This window comes from Macaca nemestrina, chromosome 17, assembly GCF_043159975.1.
Source record: "Macaca nemestrina isolate mMacNem1 chromosome 17, mMacNem.hap1, whole genome shotgun sequence".
Classification (NCBI taxonomy): Eukaryota; Metazoa; Chordata; class Mammalia; order Primates; family Cercopithecidae; genus Macaca; species Macaca nemestrina.
The window spans coordinates 44,130,429-44,148,491 of NC_092141.1; the positions used below are offsets into that span (position 1 = coordinate 44,130,429).

General features: G+C 40.2%; 1 protein-coding gene across 5 annotated transcripts in view; it reads left to right on the top strand.

Annotated features, from left to right (window-relative positions):
- Positions 1–428: 428 nt before the first annotated feature.
- LOC105485130 (adaptor related protein complex 2 subunit beta 1) overlaps positions 429–18,063 on the top strand; it is a 136,878-nt gene continuing 119,243 nt past the window's right edge. For 2 of the 5 annotated variants that reach the window (XM_011747329.3, XM_011747337.3), the window contains exons 1-3: positions 429–583; positions 7,317–7,376; positions 11,885–11,990. In XM_011747329.3, the coding sequence (XP_011745631.1) occupies positions 7,340–7,376; positions 11,885–11,990 (143 nt within the window). In that variant the 5' untranslated portion in view covers positions 429–583; positions 7,317–7,339. Of the gene's footprint in view, positions 584–634; positions 836–1,035; positions 1,172–7,316; positions 7,377–11,884; positions 11,991–18,063 lie in introns of those variants that run through there. The other 3 variants (XM_011747331.3, XM_011747330.3, XM_011747334.3) reach the window with 3 other exon arrangements.

An 18,063-nucleotide genomic window follows, 5' to 3' on the forward strand; every position in this document is an offset into this window, starting at 1 on the left:
CCCAGTCACATTCAGGGTAGGGATTCAAACTCACATCCAATGCCTCCTCAACCTCGTTTACCTGCACCACTATCCTCTAGCCCCACTGCCCGTATATAGGCCTGGGTTATATCACCATTGTCCGCTCTTGAGCCTGGAAGGAAAATGAGCTGAGGGGTTTTGTTTTTCACAAAGGAACAGGATATTTCATCATCTCTGTGTTTACGTTTTTCAGAGAATTTCTGTGCGAGGTAACAAATCCATTGTCAGCTTTTTAAATATATTCCTTTGGAGTAGCCACTTAACATCCTCTGAGGCCCAGATGGGCCAGCTTTGCTGGGACCAAGGGAAATGTTAGGGTCTGGAAGGCGACAGAGATTACCGCCTTGCTAGGTCTCCCGCGCACCCCGATGACGTCACGCGGCGAGGTTCTCTGACGTCAGAGTTTCCTGCCCACCATCTTTGTCCCTGGCAAAGTGGGTTTTGCGCAGTGGCTTAGACCTAGAAAAGAATCGTGACGGGCAGGAAACCATTACACCACCACCCGGGCTGTGCTCTCCGGCTGCCGCCGCCACCCCCGCCCTCGACTTCGCCTCCGCCTCCGGTGAGTTCAGGGAGGCTGCCTTTGGGGTGTGTCCCTAATTGACGGGGTGGGGGACGAAAGAAGGGGAACCCCAGGCTGGGTCGAGGACCCGCGGAAGCGAGGAAATCCTAAGAGCGTGACCGTTGAGGATACAGGGAACCGTCGGGTGTGACCAGTGAGAGGAAAAAGGTTGGAGAAAGGGTCTCCACCATGATGACTGTGGTGCGGTGAGGGAATCCTCGGGTGTGGCAGCAAGTAGTTGGGGGCATGAGGGTAAGATGTGCTTCGGAATTGGGGGTTTAGGAGGACCAGAGGCCAGGGGTGTGGCTGATAGAGCCTGGAGGCCGTGGGGGGAACCGTCTTTCTTCCCCGCTCGGCGTCGTTCACTAAGAGTCACTAAGAGTCTGAGACGTGTCCAGCAAAAGCGAAAGGGAAAAACCCGTTTGCTCATTGATGGGCGAACGTCGTCTGTCCAGTAACTTGAGGGTAAGAGACAACCTCTTCCCTGCTCCGTAATGGAGGAGCATATCGCTAGAATCTTGACCACCTGGGGAAAGAAGAGGCATTCCTGACTCTTGGAGGAAGAGTAACCTCCAGAATTGACCCGATGTAAGAGAGGGGGAAGCAAATGGGGGTAAATCTTAACCCACCTTTTTTTTTTTTTTTTTTTTTCTTCTTTTTCTGGGCTCTGCGGGAATGGTCTGGTTTGGGAAAGGCTGTAGAGTAAGCTGAAAGTAAAGAAACTGGAACTTACTGTTATTTCCTTATCATTTGAATCCAAATAATTTGTTCATGCTGCTTATTTTCAAGAGCAGTCTTCTGTTGGAGGGGTGGGGTGGGGGGACAGGCTTTCATTGAACTCACGCGGATGCTTCATTAAACGTTTGACTTTTATTTTATTTTATTTTTATATTTTTAGTGACAGGGTCTTACTGTGTTGCCCAGTCTAGTCTAGAACTCCTGGGCTCAAGCGATCCTCCCTATTCGGCCTCCCAAAGTGCTGTGATTACAGGCGTGAGCCAGAGCGCCCAGCCAAACTTGACTTTTGAAAAGAAAAAATGTTTTGAAAACCGCCAAAGACTTATCGTAACCATTGTGGTTTAAAAGAAAATGCATTAAACTTACAAAGGCAGAATGACTAAGAAAGAAGGTGGTCTCAATGAGAATCAGTTTAAATTATTAATTACCTTCCTTGTATACTTGAATTGCTTAGCCTCAGGGTACACTTACAAAGTAATAATAGAAAGTAGCAGATGAAGGAGGTGCAGCTGTATAAGAAAACGTGTAACACATTCCAGTGATGACTAAGCGTGCTGGTAAGGTGAGAACTGTTTGCAGGTATCTTAACCGTTGAAACTTTCAAGGAAGCAGAAAGGGTGATGTATAATGCAAGCATCCTTACTAAAAGCTGGGTGGTAAAATCAATATAAATCTAATATTCTGACTGTATATGAAGAAACTCAAGTCCAGTTCTTTCATTCTTTCCGTCCTTAAAAGATCCATATTTTGAAGTACTAACTTTTTAGGCACAGGTTTGAACCAAGCTGAGCAAGGAATATATTAAATAGGGCACCTTCTCCTTTCTCTTGTCCTTTCTTTCCTTCCAGGCTTAAGTTTTCCAGAGTTTAATGTTATTTTGGTTAAGAATTAGATGTAAAACTTTTGAACTCCTTTGCTTCTATATAATATTAAGAAGCTACTTTGTAGTCTAAGTAGAAATCACAGGTGATTTTAGCTTTTGTGTCATAATTTCTTATGAGAAAAATAATACCTGATGATGCTATTGTCTTTGCATTATTACTGAATATTTGATTAGAAATGAATTTGGCACCTCTCACCCTTACAATAAAAGATTACTGGAATGACATTTCTGCTTTATAATTTGGTTAACTTTGTTCTGTTTTTTACTTTGAGCACTGAGCTTTGTAAAGTCCAACTTTGTGAAAAGAAGGGTTTAGGGACTTTACGAACTAATTTGGCTTCCCAGAGAGCCATTTGAATTAAGATCCTATTAATTTTTTTTGACCTTATTCTACCCAAGGTATTAATCTTATTTTGCTGCTCAATTTCTCTTTTAGGGAACTGGAGGGAGGTATAGGAGAGGAGGGACTTTGACAACCTATATTTCATAGAAACTAGGTTATGTTAAATCTGGATATGTAATCCTGTGCAGGGAGGCCTACTGGGAAATGCAGTGACATCACACTCTGGTCAGGGCAAGTAAGAGTGATTATGTGCTTTGACTCTGGCAGCTTTGTTGTTTAACAATGGCCTTAGGCCATATCATAAATCCTCAGAACAGCCGTGACTTGTCTGGTTTGATCTGGTAGAAAGGTAGTGTGAATTCAAATTCCGTCATGGCTTTGCTTATTTCTCTGGCTCTTCTGAAGGAACATTTTCTCCCCCAAAGGAGCAGCTTGATTTTTGAGGCACTTCAGCAAATATTTGAGTTTTTTTGTTTTTTTTTTTCTTGAGCTCTATTTTGTTTACTTTTTCTGTTACTTCTAATGAAGATGTCAGTTTTTGCCATCCTGTATTTTGGAGACTCTGGCTATGTCCATATCTAGCATGTGATTAAATGTGTCTCTCATTATATGAGGTAAGAACTCACTATATGAGAGATACACTTAATCATATATATGTGATTTTTTTTTTGAGGTGAAATTCATGTACCATAAAATGAACCAGCTTAAGGCATACAGTTCAGTGGAATTTAGTACACTGACAGTGTTGTGCAACAATCACGTCTTCTATTTGTTTTTATTTAGACTATTTTCATTTTTCTTGGAGTTTCTTTTGGCTTAAGGCAAGAACCAGCTTGGCACCATGTTTCTCTGCCAATATGGATAGGGAATATTGTTTACAATAGTGTTGCTTACTACAGTGATATCCCTTCTCTTTAGAGCAGCAGGGACTCTTAATTTAGAATCTATGTTATGGGCTTCTAAAGATACTTGACCCTCCTCTCTTCCCTGAAATTTTGTGGGTGGGTGCATTATTTTCTAGTTAAGATGAAAACAATGCTCACAGTGAACAGGACAGTAATATATTCCTTGACATTGGAATTGTTACAGATAATGAAATATGTGAGCTGTTAAAGGCATGACTTAAGGCTTAGGTTAATTTATTGTTTAATAGAATGTAGTGAAAATTCCTGTAAAGAATTTACTCATGCCTGTAATCCGAGCACTTTGGGAGGCCGAGGTTGATGGATCACTTGATGTCAGGAGTTCCAGACGAGCCTGGCTAACAAGGAAAACCCCCTCTCTACTAAAATACAAAAATTAGCCGGGCATGGTAGTGGGTGCCTGTAGTCCCCGCTACTCTGAAGGCTGAGGCAGAAGAATCGCTTGAACCTGGGAGGCAGAGGTTGCAGTGAGCCCAGATCGAACCACTTCACTGGAGGCTGAGATCGAACCACTGCACTGGAGCCTGGGCCACAGTGAGACTTTGTCTCACAAAAAAAAAAGATTTTAATGGGTTGGGCACGGTGATCCCAACATATAGTCTCAGCTACTCGGGAGGCTGAGGTGGGAGGATCACTTGAGCCCAGAAGGCGGATGTTGCAGTGAGTCCCAGCTGGGACTACAGGCATGTGCCACCATGCCCGGCTAATTTTTGTATTTTTATTAGAGATGGGGTTTCGCCATGTTCCCCGGGCTGGTCTCGAACTCCTGAGCTCAAACTATCTGCACACCTCGTCCTCCCAAAGTTTTGGGATTACAGGCATGAGCCATCGCGCCTGGCCAAAAAAAATTTAATGCGTGTGTGTATAAGACCCTTTTCAAAGAAATTGGTGACGAATTCTAAGGAGGTTTTGTTTTAAAATCTTAAACAAGTTTTAAAGGACATAGCATAGCATAGTAAACATCCTAGACAGATTGTAATGGATTTGAGCTATAGTCCTTCTTTGAGGCTCAAGTAATCATTTCTGTTTATTGGTTTTTCTGTTTGTATATATAAATTCATAGATAACTTCAGATTTATTCCAGGTCTTTTATGTGAAAAATTCCTTTCTTCATTTGCCCACTTCACATTTAGTTTACATTATGAATGGATTAAATGATTATAACATTCTGTGAATTTTTGCTAGAAAGGCATTGTAAAAACATTGCATAAGGCAAGCCTCAGTATAATTTTTAATTATAACAAGTATTAAAGGAGAAATTTCTATATTCTGTAATGATATTTGTGAGTCCTAGTTCACTTCTTTTAACAAGATCATTCTGTGAATTTCTGGTACAATCTAAAGAGCTATTGGGATCAAGACTATAAATAGTAATTAGCTGGTTGGAAAGATAGCAGATGAGTCTAATTTCCATTAAACTGTACAAGTAGCACATTTTTGAGATCAGATTTGAACCAGAAGTTTTTCATTATTTTATGTTTATCTGGCTCTTTTTTCTTTCCTTTAATTACATTGATTTGTTTGCTGCTTAGGTCTTTTCTCCTAGATACATATTTACTATTGTTTGCCAAATATATTATGTCATATTGACCTGATAATAATGAGCAGGTGCCAGCATGTCTTGTCCTGAAGTTGGTAATAAGTATTATTAGTGATGGTGATAAGGAAAAATATATTCATTTTTGAGTATAGAAGGAATATTATTAAAATATATATATATTTATATATTTTTTCCCCTTGAGACAGGGTCTCACTCTATCATGGAGGCTGGAGTGCAGTGGTGAGATCATAGCTCCCCGTAGCCTTGACCTCCTAGGCTCAAGTGATCCACCCGCCTCAGCCTCCCAAGTAGCTGGGACTAACAGGTACATGCCACCATGCCTGACTAATTCTTGTATTTTTAGTAGAGATGGGGTTTTATCATGTTGCCCAGCTTGGTTGCAAACTCGTGCGCCCAAGCAATTCACCTATCTTGGCTTCCCAAAGTGTTGGGATTATAGCATGAGCCACTGCACCTGGCCTAAATTTCTATTTGTTTATTTATTTGAGATGGAGTTTTGCTCTGTTGCCCAGGCTGGAGTGCAGTGGCATGATCTCTGCTCACTGCAACCTCCGTCTCCCAGGTCCAAGCGATTCTCCTGTCTCAGCCTCCCAAGTAGCTGGGATTACAGCTGTGTGCCACCACACCCGACTAATTTTTGTATTTTTAGCAGAGACAGGGTTTCACCATGTTGGCCAGGCTGGTCTTGAACTCCTGACCTCAAGTGATCCGCCCGCCTCGGCCTCCCAAAGTGCTGGGATTACAGGCCTGAGCTACTGTGCCCAGCCCCAAATTTTAATGTATTTAAAGAAGTCAGGTACATTGGACAAAGTCTTATAGTTTCTCATATCAGAAAACGTGGTCTTATTATTTAGTAAAAATGTGGCCAGACTGCCGTTTTTGTTAGTTGGGGCCATTTGTCATCTGGATTATTTCTTCTGGAAATTGGGATGGAAGAGTTAAGGTTGAGGTTGAGATCCACGTTCTTTTTTTTCAACACCAGTTTCAGTCTCGTGTCTGAACAGATATCTTAGTCTTTTGCCTTGTTTGTAACTATAAACTGACATTATTTGAGAATACTCTTGGACTAAATCTAGATTGTTGGAAGTAAGAAAGTCACATTTTTTTGTTTAAATCCAAAAATATAGTTAGGTACAATGAATAAGATCTAGTATTTGATAGCAGATAAGGGTGACTACAGTCAACAATAATTTACTGTACATTTAAAAATAACTAAGAAGGTATACTTGAATTGTTTATAATACAAAGAAAGGATAAATGCTTGAGGTATTGGATACCCTATTTACCCTAATGTAATTATTATGCATTGTCTGTTACCAAAATATCTCATGTACCCCACAAATATATGCACCTACTACATACCTACAAAACTAAAACTTAAAAAAAAAAATTCCATGTGTAGGTCATGGTTGCCTCTCTAGATGTTTGTTGTGAAAGAATATTGTCCTACTAATTTTGAATAATTTTTTTCGGAAAGAGATTCTTTTTATTGAAAGTTTCATGTAGTAGGTCGGCAAAATTGTTTTTTCTTTTTTTTTTTTTCTTTTTTTTTTTTTTTTTTTTGAGACGGGGTCTTGCTCTGTCACCCAGGCTGGAGTGCAGTGGCCAGATCTCAGCTCACTGCAAGCTCCGCCTCCCGGGTTCACGCCATTCTCCTGCCTCAGCCTCCCGAGTAGCTGGGACTCCAGGCGCCCGCCACCTCGCCTGGCTAGTTTTTTTTTTTTGTATTGTTTACTAGAGACGGGGTTTCACCGGGTTCGCCAGGATGGTCTCGATCTCCTGACCTCGTGATCCGCCCGTCTCGGCCTCCCAAAGTGCTGGGATTACAGGCTTGAGCCACCGCGCCCGGCCTGTTTTTTCTTTTGACCTTACACTGCTTCAGAATATATGCTTTGGAGTGATTCCAGCTTGAGGCAAGGAATTTACCAGATTTTCCTGAATGGAAAGTAATTGCAGATATATTTATAAAAAGGTCCAGCTTTAGCTCTTGAAAGCTTTGAGGATTTACTGTGGATAAAATCACAAAGCCATAATAGGTTCATATTTTTACCCGATTACATTTGGCCTTTAGATTTTTGCCCCTATTAGCAACTTGAGGAGTTACATTCTTAGTTTTCTCTGCATCCCTTGAACCATCAACGGTGGTGATAAAGGAAGATGATACTCATTTTTAGAAATTCTTAAATATAAGTGTTCCTAAAATTAATTGGATGTTTGTAAAATTAATTGGATGTCTTGTTGGATATCTGTAACCTGAATGAAGGAATTCTTTTCTCTTGCTATAGGTGCACATTAAAGATCCAAAGTCATGACTGACTCCAAGTATTTCACAACCAATAAAAAAGGTAAGTATGAGAATACAATCAAATCTTTGAAAATTTTCAAAAGTTGTAGTGTAAGACTGCCCCAAGCAGAATGTTCCTGACCTCTTCCTTCAGACATACTACATGTTGACAATCTCATTGGACATCTACTACTTCTATAGATAAATGTATTCAAGCAAGTTATTAAAGAGTAGATTTTAAAAGATAGGGCTGTGATGCACATTATTTTGACTTGAAGGTTCTGTTTAGTGAAAGAGACTCCTCTTTTCTGTTTGAGATCAATAATGATCCATTGAAGATTGGTTAAGTGTGAGGAGGACAAAAGAAGCAGCATACTTTTTCTCTTTTATTAAATAATTTTTACTTGGAAATAAACATTTTATAACAAAGAATACAATTAAAGCAATACAGACATGTATGTAAAAGGTAAAAATGAAAGTTCTCCCTTCCTGTTCCCGTTCCCAAGGGAACTTGGTATATATCCTCAAGTCTTTTTCCATGCATGTAAGTGTATATATTAATACATATGATTTAAAAATTTTTTATCTTTAATGAAAAAGCAATCTTGCAAAACAATAAATAGAAGTGGGTTATTTTCATATCCGTCCATATACATCTACCTTGTTCTTCGTCTAGATGTGTATTTAAAACAGGAAATCTCTAGAGCCATCTATGATTTTTAGGTCATAGACTGAATTACTTGAGGAGCTTTGAACTTATTAGTCTCATCATCTTTGTTATCAGTAATATAATGCTTGTTTTTATGTATGTGTTTGGGTCTAGGAACAAAGGATTCTTCTGGGGAAAGTCCAAGCTTTCATCTTTTGTAAAATTGTTCCTAAATAAAATAGATCATTTCTAGAAATGTGGAGGGTCTTCCCATCAAAGACAAACATTTTAGCCCATCTCAGCTTATTGTGCCTGTAGCTTAGCTTGCTTTATTTGTTGCTTAGGATCAGAATTCTGTGCTTTTGTATTCAGGAGTCCTTATATTTACCAAAGTATTCCAGACATGACACCAACTACCATTCTTCTTTTTCTCTTGTTGCAGTGAGTTGCTTAATTACATCAGCTTGTTGTCTATAGCTTTCAATCTTGGCAACACATTAGAATTGCTCAGGCAGGGAACTTTGAAATAATATTGATGCCTGGGTCTCAACCTCAGCCTGATTTCATTTGTCCTGGATATGGTCTGGGTGTGGGGATTTTAAAGCTTCTTCACGTGGCCAGGCATGGTGGCTTATGCCTGTAATCCCAGTATGTTGGGAGGCCAAGACAGGAGGATTGTTTGAGTGCAGGAGTTTGAGACCAGCCTGGGCAACATGGTAAGACCCTATCTCTATGAAAAAAATTAAAAAATTAGCCCTGTATGGTGGTGCACACCTGTAGTCCCAGCTCTTTGGGAGGCTGAGATGGGAGGATCATTTGAGCTCAGGAGGTTGAGGCTGCAGTGAACTGTGACTGTGCCACTGTACCCTGGCCTGGGCAACAGAGAGAGACCCTGTCTCAAAAGAAAACAAAAATTAAAAAGAAAGCTCCTCAGATTGTTTTAATGTGTAGCCATGATTGAGAACTACTGCTAGCTGCTAACAGTGCTTGGTAGGTTTGATTGGGGGGAGGAGGAGGGAGAAAAGATAGGAATTTAATAAAGTTGTAGAATATATGACTTTCCCTCTTTTAGTACCCGTCTTTGGTCCTGCCCAACTTTTTCCTCCTTATTTTTATTACTTACACCTCACAAAAACCATTAGCCACTTGTCATTCATTCTCAGCTTTTTCTGATTTTCTTTTGGAAATATGTTTATTTCTTCTGTTAGCATTTTGTATGCTTTGATGAACCAAATGTCTATAATTCTATAAAGGGATATAATTACAATTAAATAGTTACAATTTTAAAACTCTCCTAAGTCTTCAAACCTACTCTTGAAAAGGGTCCTGGTGACCTTTTTTTAATTCAGGCATTTGTAAAAGTTTGAGACTGCAGATTGAATCACTGCTGATAAACATCATACTTAAAAAAAAATTGATAGATTGTGTTCCCTGTGCTTCCTGCAACACCCACCAGAACTGCCACTGAAACCTATTCTTTAAATTTATGCTTTTGGAATTGGAATAATTTCTGTTACATCCTGCTTTGATTCTACAACACCTGCTGCTGTTCACAATTCAGACTTTCTGAAACCCTGCCGTTTGTCCTTTACTGTTCCCGGAAGTGAATGAGAGGAACTAAGAGCTGGATTTGGCAGGATGGGACGTGGTGAAGGGTCCTATGAAGAATGACTCTTTAAAGGGCCCAGCTTTTCTTGCTATGCTACTTTTGTAGCAGTTGATTAAATAGAAATTTTGGAACAATTTTTTTTGCCTTATTGGCCATGAATATTGAAACGAAAGAGTGTTCTACTTATGTGTCTTACTAATTTCTTCCTTTCCACATAAGGGTTTCCGGCAAATCACGTAGTGTTCTGTCCCCACTATTTCTTTTCTTTTTTTTTTTTTTTTTGTGTGTGGAGGAGGGGAGGTCAGGTTTTAATGTCGCAGTCCTCAGGCGCCGTCATCCAGAGCCTGCCAGGGCCCGCGGCCATGTCGCTCACTCTGGTAGCAGTCGGCCCGCCTCATCAGGGCCTTTCGCGGAGACCGCCCCGTCGTCCTCGGGCACCAGCTCCACGTCCAGCTCCAGCTACCGCATATAAAAGCCCACGGCGCACACCTAGAGCAGGCTGGCGGCGAACACGGCGCCTGCAGCTGTGCCCCCTAGCGTCAGCTGCATGGGTCCCCGCAGCGCCGCCAGGCCCACTGCGTGTGAGACGCTGCCCCCACACCACACACAGGCGGCCCAGCAGGAAGAAGCCATATGCTGCTTCGCCATCCATGTCACTCTGCATGAAGGAGATAACCCCGATGCCCGATGCCCGATGCCAGGAGGCCATTGCGGAACCAGAGGAAGAAGGCTGTCTCGTGCGCCTTTCGGAGGAGCCTGGCGCCCGCACAGTCCAGCTCAGACACGGGTGGCAGCGAAGCCCCGTTGCGGGGGCCATGGCCGAGGGCGAAGGACCCCTGGGCGCCCCCCGTTCCGGGGCCACTGAGGTGGCAGTAGCAACCTCCAAAAGCGGAGACTGTCCCCACTGTTTCTGTGCTGGTGAATGAGATCTGGTGGAAAGGAACGACAGGAACAGTCTTGAAGGTGGAGGAAAGTCTTTGAGGCATGGTAGATGAGCTGGAGGATGTAGATGGAAAGTTGAGGTGTGAGTAGTCAACCTCTTTTTCATAGGCTTAGTGGTTTTTTTCCATTTCTTTTAAACAATATTAGGGTTGTTACTTTCTTTTTTATTTTGGGTCCAGCATCTTGAAGATAGGTGAGCCTGGAGACCAGGCCTTAAAATAGTGGTTACAGTCCCTGACATTTTACAGTGCAGAGCCTAAGCAGTCATTCAAGATTGGATGTTTGGAATTGACTCCATTGTATACCATTCTTGGTTTCAAGATTATTCTTGTTTGATTGAATAGGAAGGGCCTTAAAGCCCACTAATTTATTCAAGTACTGATTAAAATAGTGATTCTCAACATTGGGTGTGCATTAGAGTCACTTGGTGGAGTTCTTAAAGGTATAAATATGAGTTCTCCTTGACATTATGGTTTATTTGGCCCAGAGTGGAGCCTGTACTTTGTTATATTTAGTATTTCTTTTTTCTTTTTTTTTTTTTTTTTGAGACGGAGTCTTGCTCTGTAGCCCGGGCTGGAGTGCAGTGGCCGGATTCTCAGCTCACTGCAAGCTCCGCCTCCCGGGTTTACGCCATTCTCCTGCCTCAGCCTCCGGAGTAGCTGGGACTACAGGCGCCCGCCACCTCGCCCGGCTAGTTTTTTGTATTTTTAGTAGAGACGGGGTTTCACGGTGTTAGCCAGGATGGTCTCGATCTCCTGACCTCGTGATCCGCCCGTCTCGGCCTCCCAAAGTGCTGGGATTACAGGCTTGAGCCACCGCGCCCGGCCTATATTTAGTATTTCTTAGGTAATATGAGTGTGTGGCCAGGGTTGAGAAGCTTTGAATTCAAGAGTCAGGAGACACAGTGCTAGCCCAAGTTTGTCACTCACTCTGTGAACTTTGAGCCTCATTTCTTAATCTGTAAAACCGAGCGTGGGTAAATGAGATAATACATGCCTACTCCCTACCTACATTTATGTTCTTCTCCAGACTTTAACATTCTGATGTAAGATCATCCTTCATATACTGTTATCTCCCCACTGTAGCTAGATATAATGAGATTTACTTTTTCCCACTCCTGTGGTTCTTAAAGATCTGGATTGCACCTTCCTCTCTGGCCATAATTTAAAAGGTTTTTAAAACTTACTGATGACTTCCTTATCAGTGAGTCAGGTAATAGTCTAGGGCTTTGAATTTTACGTATTCTATAATTTTAAAATCTTATTTCAGTTGCTGCTCTGCTATCCCGGTATTGGTTATTATATAGTGCAGTATTCTGCTCTAAATCTGTGGTCCTGGGACCTCACCAGTTTGTTCTCATCTCTTGCAGGAGAAATATTTGAACTAAAAGCTGAGCTCAACAATGAAAAAAAAGAAAAGAGAAAGGAGGCTGTGAAGAAAGTGATTGCTGCTATGACTGTGGGGAAGGATGTTAGGTAAGAGTCATCACCATTTATCACTTTAGAGGTCCATACCCCATCTTATGGCCTTTACTACTTTTCCTTTAAAACTATCATAGTCATGGAACCTCTAAGAATGGGTTTGTCCTACTAAAAACATCATCAGGAAGTACAGTCGCTTTTGTATTAATGCTCTACTTAGGTGGGTTTTTTTTTGTTTTGGGGTGTGTGTGTGTATTTGTGTTAGAACAGTGAAACGAGTTTGATTTTTTTGCATTCACATCTAGCATAACACCTCCTGAGAGCTGGCACAGTTGCAAATGTTTTGGCTGAGATAGTTTTAGAAGATGATAAAAATATACTGAGAAGCATAAGTTCACATGATCTTTAATTGGCTCAAGCCACTGCCCTCAGCTTTACAACTGTACATTCAATTGCTGAATTCAAGATGAAAATCAATGTTAACCAAATCCATGTAGTCTTATTTCTTATTTCTGTAATTAAGACCATTTGGAAATAAGTAAGGATTATATGCAGGCCCCTGAAGATTATCCTAGGACCCTTTCAGGGGGTCCATGAGGTCAAAGGTGTTTTCATAATAATTCTTAGATGTTACTTGCCTTTTTCACTATTTTGATGTTTACAGTGATGGTGCAAAGCAGTGGTGGGTAAAACTGCTGGTGCCTCAGCATGAATCAAGGCAGTGGTGCCAACCATAATGGTAGTCATCGTATTCCTTACCACCGTGTGCTAAAAAAGAGCAGTTTCACTTAGGAATGTCCTTCATGAGCAGTAAAAATTTGTTTTATTAAAACTTGAACCTTTTTAATACTCTGTTTGATGAAATAGGAATTACCCATAAAGCTCTTCTGCTGCATAGCAGTGTGATGGTCGACTTGAAAAAAAGCCCTTGTGGGGTTGTTTGAATTGCAAACACCATTTTTATGTGAAAGAATGATTGAGAGACAAACTATATTTAATCAGACTTTGGTATTTGGAAGATATTTTATCAAAAATGAACAAAGTGAACCTGTTACTTCAAGGGAAAAAAATTGACAATAGATACATTTCAGGTTTTAAAGTAAAAATTAGAATTTTGGAAAACCTGTATCTCCCATCATAAGCTTGACAGCTTCCTAATGCTTAAAGACTTTTCTGAGGAGATTGGTGGTGAAATTAATGATTGTGATTATTTGATGTTTTATAATGAAATGTGTCAGCATAGCTCAGTGAACCAATATTTTTCCAAATGACCAGAGCCTATGTATATCACAAAATCATGCACAGATAAAAGATCTATTCAAAATACAGTGTAGGCCAGGCGCGGTGGCTCACGGTTGTAATCCCATTACTTTGGGAGGCCAAGGCAGGTGGATCACTTGAGGTCAGGAATTCGAGACCAGACTGGCCAACATGATGAAATTCTGTCTGTACTAAAAAAATACAGAAAAGCCGGGCATGGTGGCACGTGCCTGTAATCCCAGCTACTCTAGAGGCTGAGGCAGTAGAATCGCTTGAACACAGGAGGCGGAGGTTGCAGTGAGCCGGGACTGCGCCACTGCACTCCAGCCTGGGCAGCAGAGTAAGACTCTGTCTCGAAAAAAACAAAAAAACAAAATAGAATGTAAATGAATGGATTTTAATACAATCAAGTACAAAAAATTTATTGATATGGTTTCAGATTCTATATTGCAACTAACTTTTAAGAAACTGCAGTGTGTGGACTCAGAAAGAGGAAAACCACCATTTGTCTAGTTTTATTTATTTATTTATTTATTTATTTATTTATTTATTTATTTTTGAGACAGGGTGTTACTCTGTCACCCTGACTGGAGTGCAGTGATGTGATCTTGGCTCACTGCAACCTTTGCCTCCCAGGCTCAAGTGATTCTCCTGCCTCAGCCTCCCCAGTAGCTGGGATTACAGGCGTGCACCACTGCCACCTGGCTTTATTTTTGTATTTTTAGTAGAGACGGGGTTTCACCATGTTGGCCAGGCTGGTCTCGAACTCCTGACCTTACATGATCTACCTGCTTTGGCCTCACAAAAGTGCTGGGATTACAGGTGTGAGCCGCTGTGCCCGGCTTGTCTAGCTTCAGTGTAACATCAAGAATTTCTAGTTATAACAAAAAAAAAGGAGAAAGTAAGGAATATCTAGTTATATGAAAAAGCTATTAAAATATTATTTCCTTTTCCAAGTTTTATACATGTATGAAGTTGGATTTTCTTATATTTCAAAACAACATTCTACAAAAGGTTGAATGCAGGAACATATGAGAAAGCCATTTTTGTTTAAAGTAGATATTAAAGAGAGTTGCAAAAAAAAAAGCAGTGTTACCATCTCATTAATTTAAAAACAGTACATTTTACCTTGAAAATGTTATGAAATGGGTTTATTCTTATTTTAATGGATTAATTTTTAAAAAATTTCTCAGTTTTAATTCCTGACATGGTAAAATATCAATAGGTATATAACTCACACGAACAAAAACTCTTTGGGATCTCAGGAATTTTTAAGAGTATAAGGGGATCCTGAGACCGAAAAGGTAAGGGCTGCTTCCCTAGCCGGACAGGGAGCCCAGATAGAAATGGCAGCCTAGGAAATGACTCTGTATCTTCTCTTGATCCAGGTGCTGCTCTTCTGAGGTGAATTTTTGCTATTTTTCTTTTGTTTGTTAGCACATAAAGCACATTTGGTTTTTAAATTGCTGTCCTGTGACCATCTATCTAAGGAGTTGGCAGACTTTTTTGTAAAGGACAAAATAGTAAGTACATCAGGCTGGCATAGAAAGTACTCTTTGCTTAGCAGGCGAAGAAGCAAAATTGAGTTTGTTAGGTAGGTACTTACGTAACAAGAGAGATGATAAATTTCCACAAATTTTTTATTGAGGATATTCAAAGTAAAATAATAGTTAAGTATAATGTTTTGTACCACAGGTCTACTATTAAGTGGGATTCTTTTTGGGGGATGATAACATTTTGCTTAATTAGGATTCATAGTATTTTTCATCATCGGATTTGTTTTATTTATTTATTGTTTTGAGATGGAGTCTTGCTCCATCGCTCAGGCTGGAGTGCAGCGGCGCAATCTCGGCCCACTGCAGCCTTTCCTCCTGGGTTCAAGGGATTCTCCTGCCTCAGCCTCCTGAGTAGCTGGTACTGTATAGGTGCCTACCATCACTCCTGGCTGACGCCAAGTGATCCACCTGCCTTGGCCACCCAAAGTGTTAGGATTACAGGCATGAGCCACCATACCCGGCCAAGATTCATATAGATGAACACTTAGTTCATCTATAAAAACCACTTTTAGCTCATGGATTGTACAAAAATCCAGCACTGGGCTAGATTTAGCCCACAGGTGGTAGTTGCCTATCCGTGATCTGTCTAGTCACTGAAGGGCTGTTTTTGCCAAAGAATAAATCTGGATTGAAAGCATCAGTACAAACAAATGGTAAAAATTGTCATAACTCTTTTTTTTGCGGGGGGATGGAGTTTCATTCTTGTTGCCCAGGCTGCAGTACAATGGCGTGATCTTGGCTCACTGCAACCTCCGCCTCCCAGGTTCAAGCCATTATCTTGCCTCTGCCTCCCGAGTAGCTGAGATTACAGGCATGCACTACCACGCCTGGCTAATTTTGTATTTTTAGTAGAGATGGGGTTTCTCCATGTTGGTCAGGCTGGTCTCAAACTCCTGAAAAATTGTCATAACTCTGTACAGGGGCTGCTGTGGTTTTGCCAAGCTTATTTCTGTATCCTGCAGAAAAGTTAAAACTCTTGATTTTTTTTTTTTTTGTATGCCTGCTATTGCTGATGATTTTATTATGTACCTAGCACTATACCACTTATCATTATTCAAAAGAAAGGTTAGTGGATGTCTGTTTGCCTTCATGACACTTACTGTCTAGTTGATGAGACCCAAAACTTAAAAAATTAGGGAAAAATAAAACATATTTATATAATTAGGCACCAAAGTATATATTTTAAAGGCAATATGAGTTCTACCAAAGAGAGATCCAGGTTAACAGGAATAGTTGAAGAACCCTTCTTGGAGATGAAATATGAGCTGTGCCTAGAAAGATAGTGCAAAGAAATAAAATGGAGATTAGCTATTTGTAGATCGTGATATTTCAGCCTTCCCTGCAAGTAACCTCAAGTGCAGCACTGTCCAGCAGAAATACAGTGTGAACCACATATGTAATTTTAAATTTTCTAATAGCCATTTTGAAAAAGTGAAAAGAAACAGATGAATTAATTTTAGTAATACATTTTATTTGACCTAGTATATCTAAAATATCCTTTCAGCATGTAATCAACATAAAAATTATTAATGAGATATTTTACATTTTGTTTTTCATACTAAGTGTTCAAAATCCAATGTGTGTTTTACATTGACATCACATCTCAGTTCACACTAGCCACATTGTGTTTAGTAGCCTCATGTGACTAGTGGTCACCATATTGGAAAGTTCAGGTTTCCAGTTTACAGGTTGGCACTTAACACGTTTTGCTTCTTGCTTGATCTTTGGCTATTAAGTCTTCTTGACCTTGTATAGATTGCTAGAATTAAACTATTTAGGATCTTAAATTTGTTATTGGTTAATGTTTCACATTTATTTACTGGTTATGGTTGTTTTGTGCATGAGCTAGTCTAGGAGATAGAAAACACATTTTTGGAGAGTGGTTCTTAGTATTTACTAAATTATCTACATGTGCATGAAACTACGGTGGGTACCATGCATACAAGTGAAACAAATAGTTTGCTTTTTAGGACAGAAGTTACTGGTTCAGTGGAGATATGGTGGATTCTTTGACCTGAGTCCAGCTTCCTTTCTGTGAATAATTTCTACTTCTGTACCCTTTTGTGTGTATAGGATGTATACCATGTGACCAGCTATTCCATTCCCTTTTTTCCCCTTACTTTCCTTGTGGAAATATACCTACATTTGTTTTTCCTTTCTTCTGTGCTAGTAGCAAAATGTTTAGCAGTATTAAAAAATTATAAGGTACTTTGATAAAGCATTGTGGGGAAGATTAATTGCTAACTTCCCGTAAAGTTATATTTATCCTATATTTTAAAGATACAGCTTACACTTTAGAATCTGACAAGCTCAACCCTTCCAAGCTAATGGTGCTCCTTTAAATTTATTTCCTGTGGCTTATAGGAGAATGGTAAATCATGAAATAACTAGAACTTGGGAAAGGTGTAAACTCCTTTTATATTTGATTACTCTCAAATATTCTTTTGTCTGAATATGTAATGTTAAAAAAAATAATTTCACTAAAAGAGAATCAGGACATCTTGGAGGATGACTGATTCTAGGTCTGGGATTAGAAATGTACAAAATGAGCCTGGATGGAGCATCTTGTCATAAAGGAAAGTATGGAAAATACCAGGTCATACCACAAGGATTCAGGAGCTAAGTTCCCACTGGTCAAGAATGGAAGAATATGAACATTAAAAAGTGTAACTGAAGTACTTTGAAACAGTACTAGATTGATATGAAGAATTATTATTCCTTTTGCCCTCTTGCACTCCTGAAAGCAAGATGATTCATCAGCAGCTCTACTAGAGCCACCCACGAAAAGTCAGCCAGGGTTCTTGCTGTTGTCGTGTCTGCTGAAACTGGGCACAGTCTGATCTGGAAATTCAGCCTCGTTATACGCCACCAGTGTTTCCATCAGTACGTGAAGGATATAGATTTCATTAAGTTGGACTAAGTGATCTTCCATAAATGGATTATCTAAGGCACCCACCCAATGAGAGAAACCATGTTACCTTTTTGTACATAAAATAAATATTTTAAAATAATTATTGTTATTATTTATTTATTTATTTATTTTTTGAGATGGGGTCTTGCTCTCTTCCTCAGGCTGGAGTGCAGTGGCATGATCATGGCTCACTGCAGCCTCTGCATCCCAGGCTCAAGTGATCCTCCCACCTCAGCTTCCTGAGTAGCTGGGACCACAGGCGCACACCACCATGCCTGGCTAATTTTTAAAATTATTTATACAGACAAGGTCTCACTGTGTTGCCCAGGCTGATCTCACACTCCTAGGCTCAAGCAGTCCTACCACCACGGCCTCCCAAAGTGCTTGGATTAAAGATGTG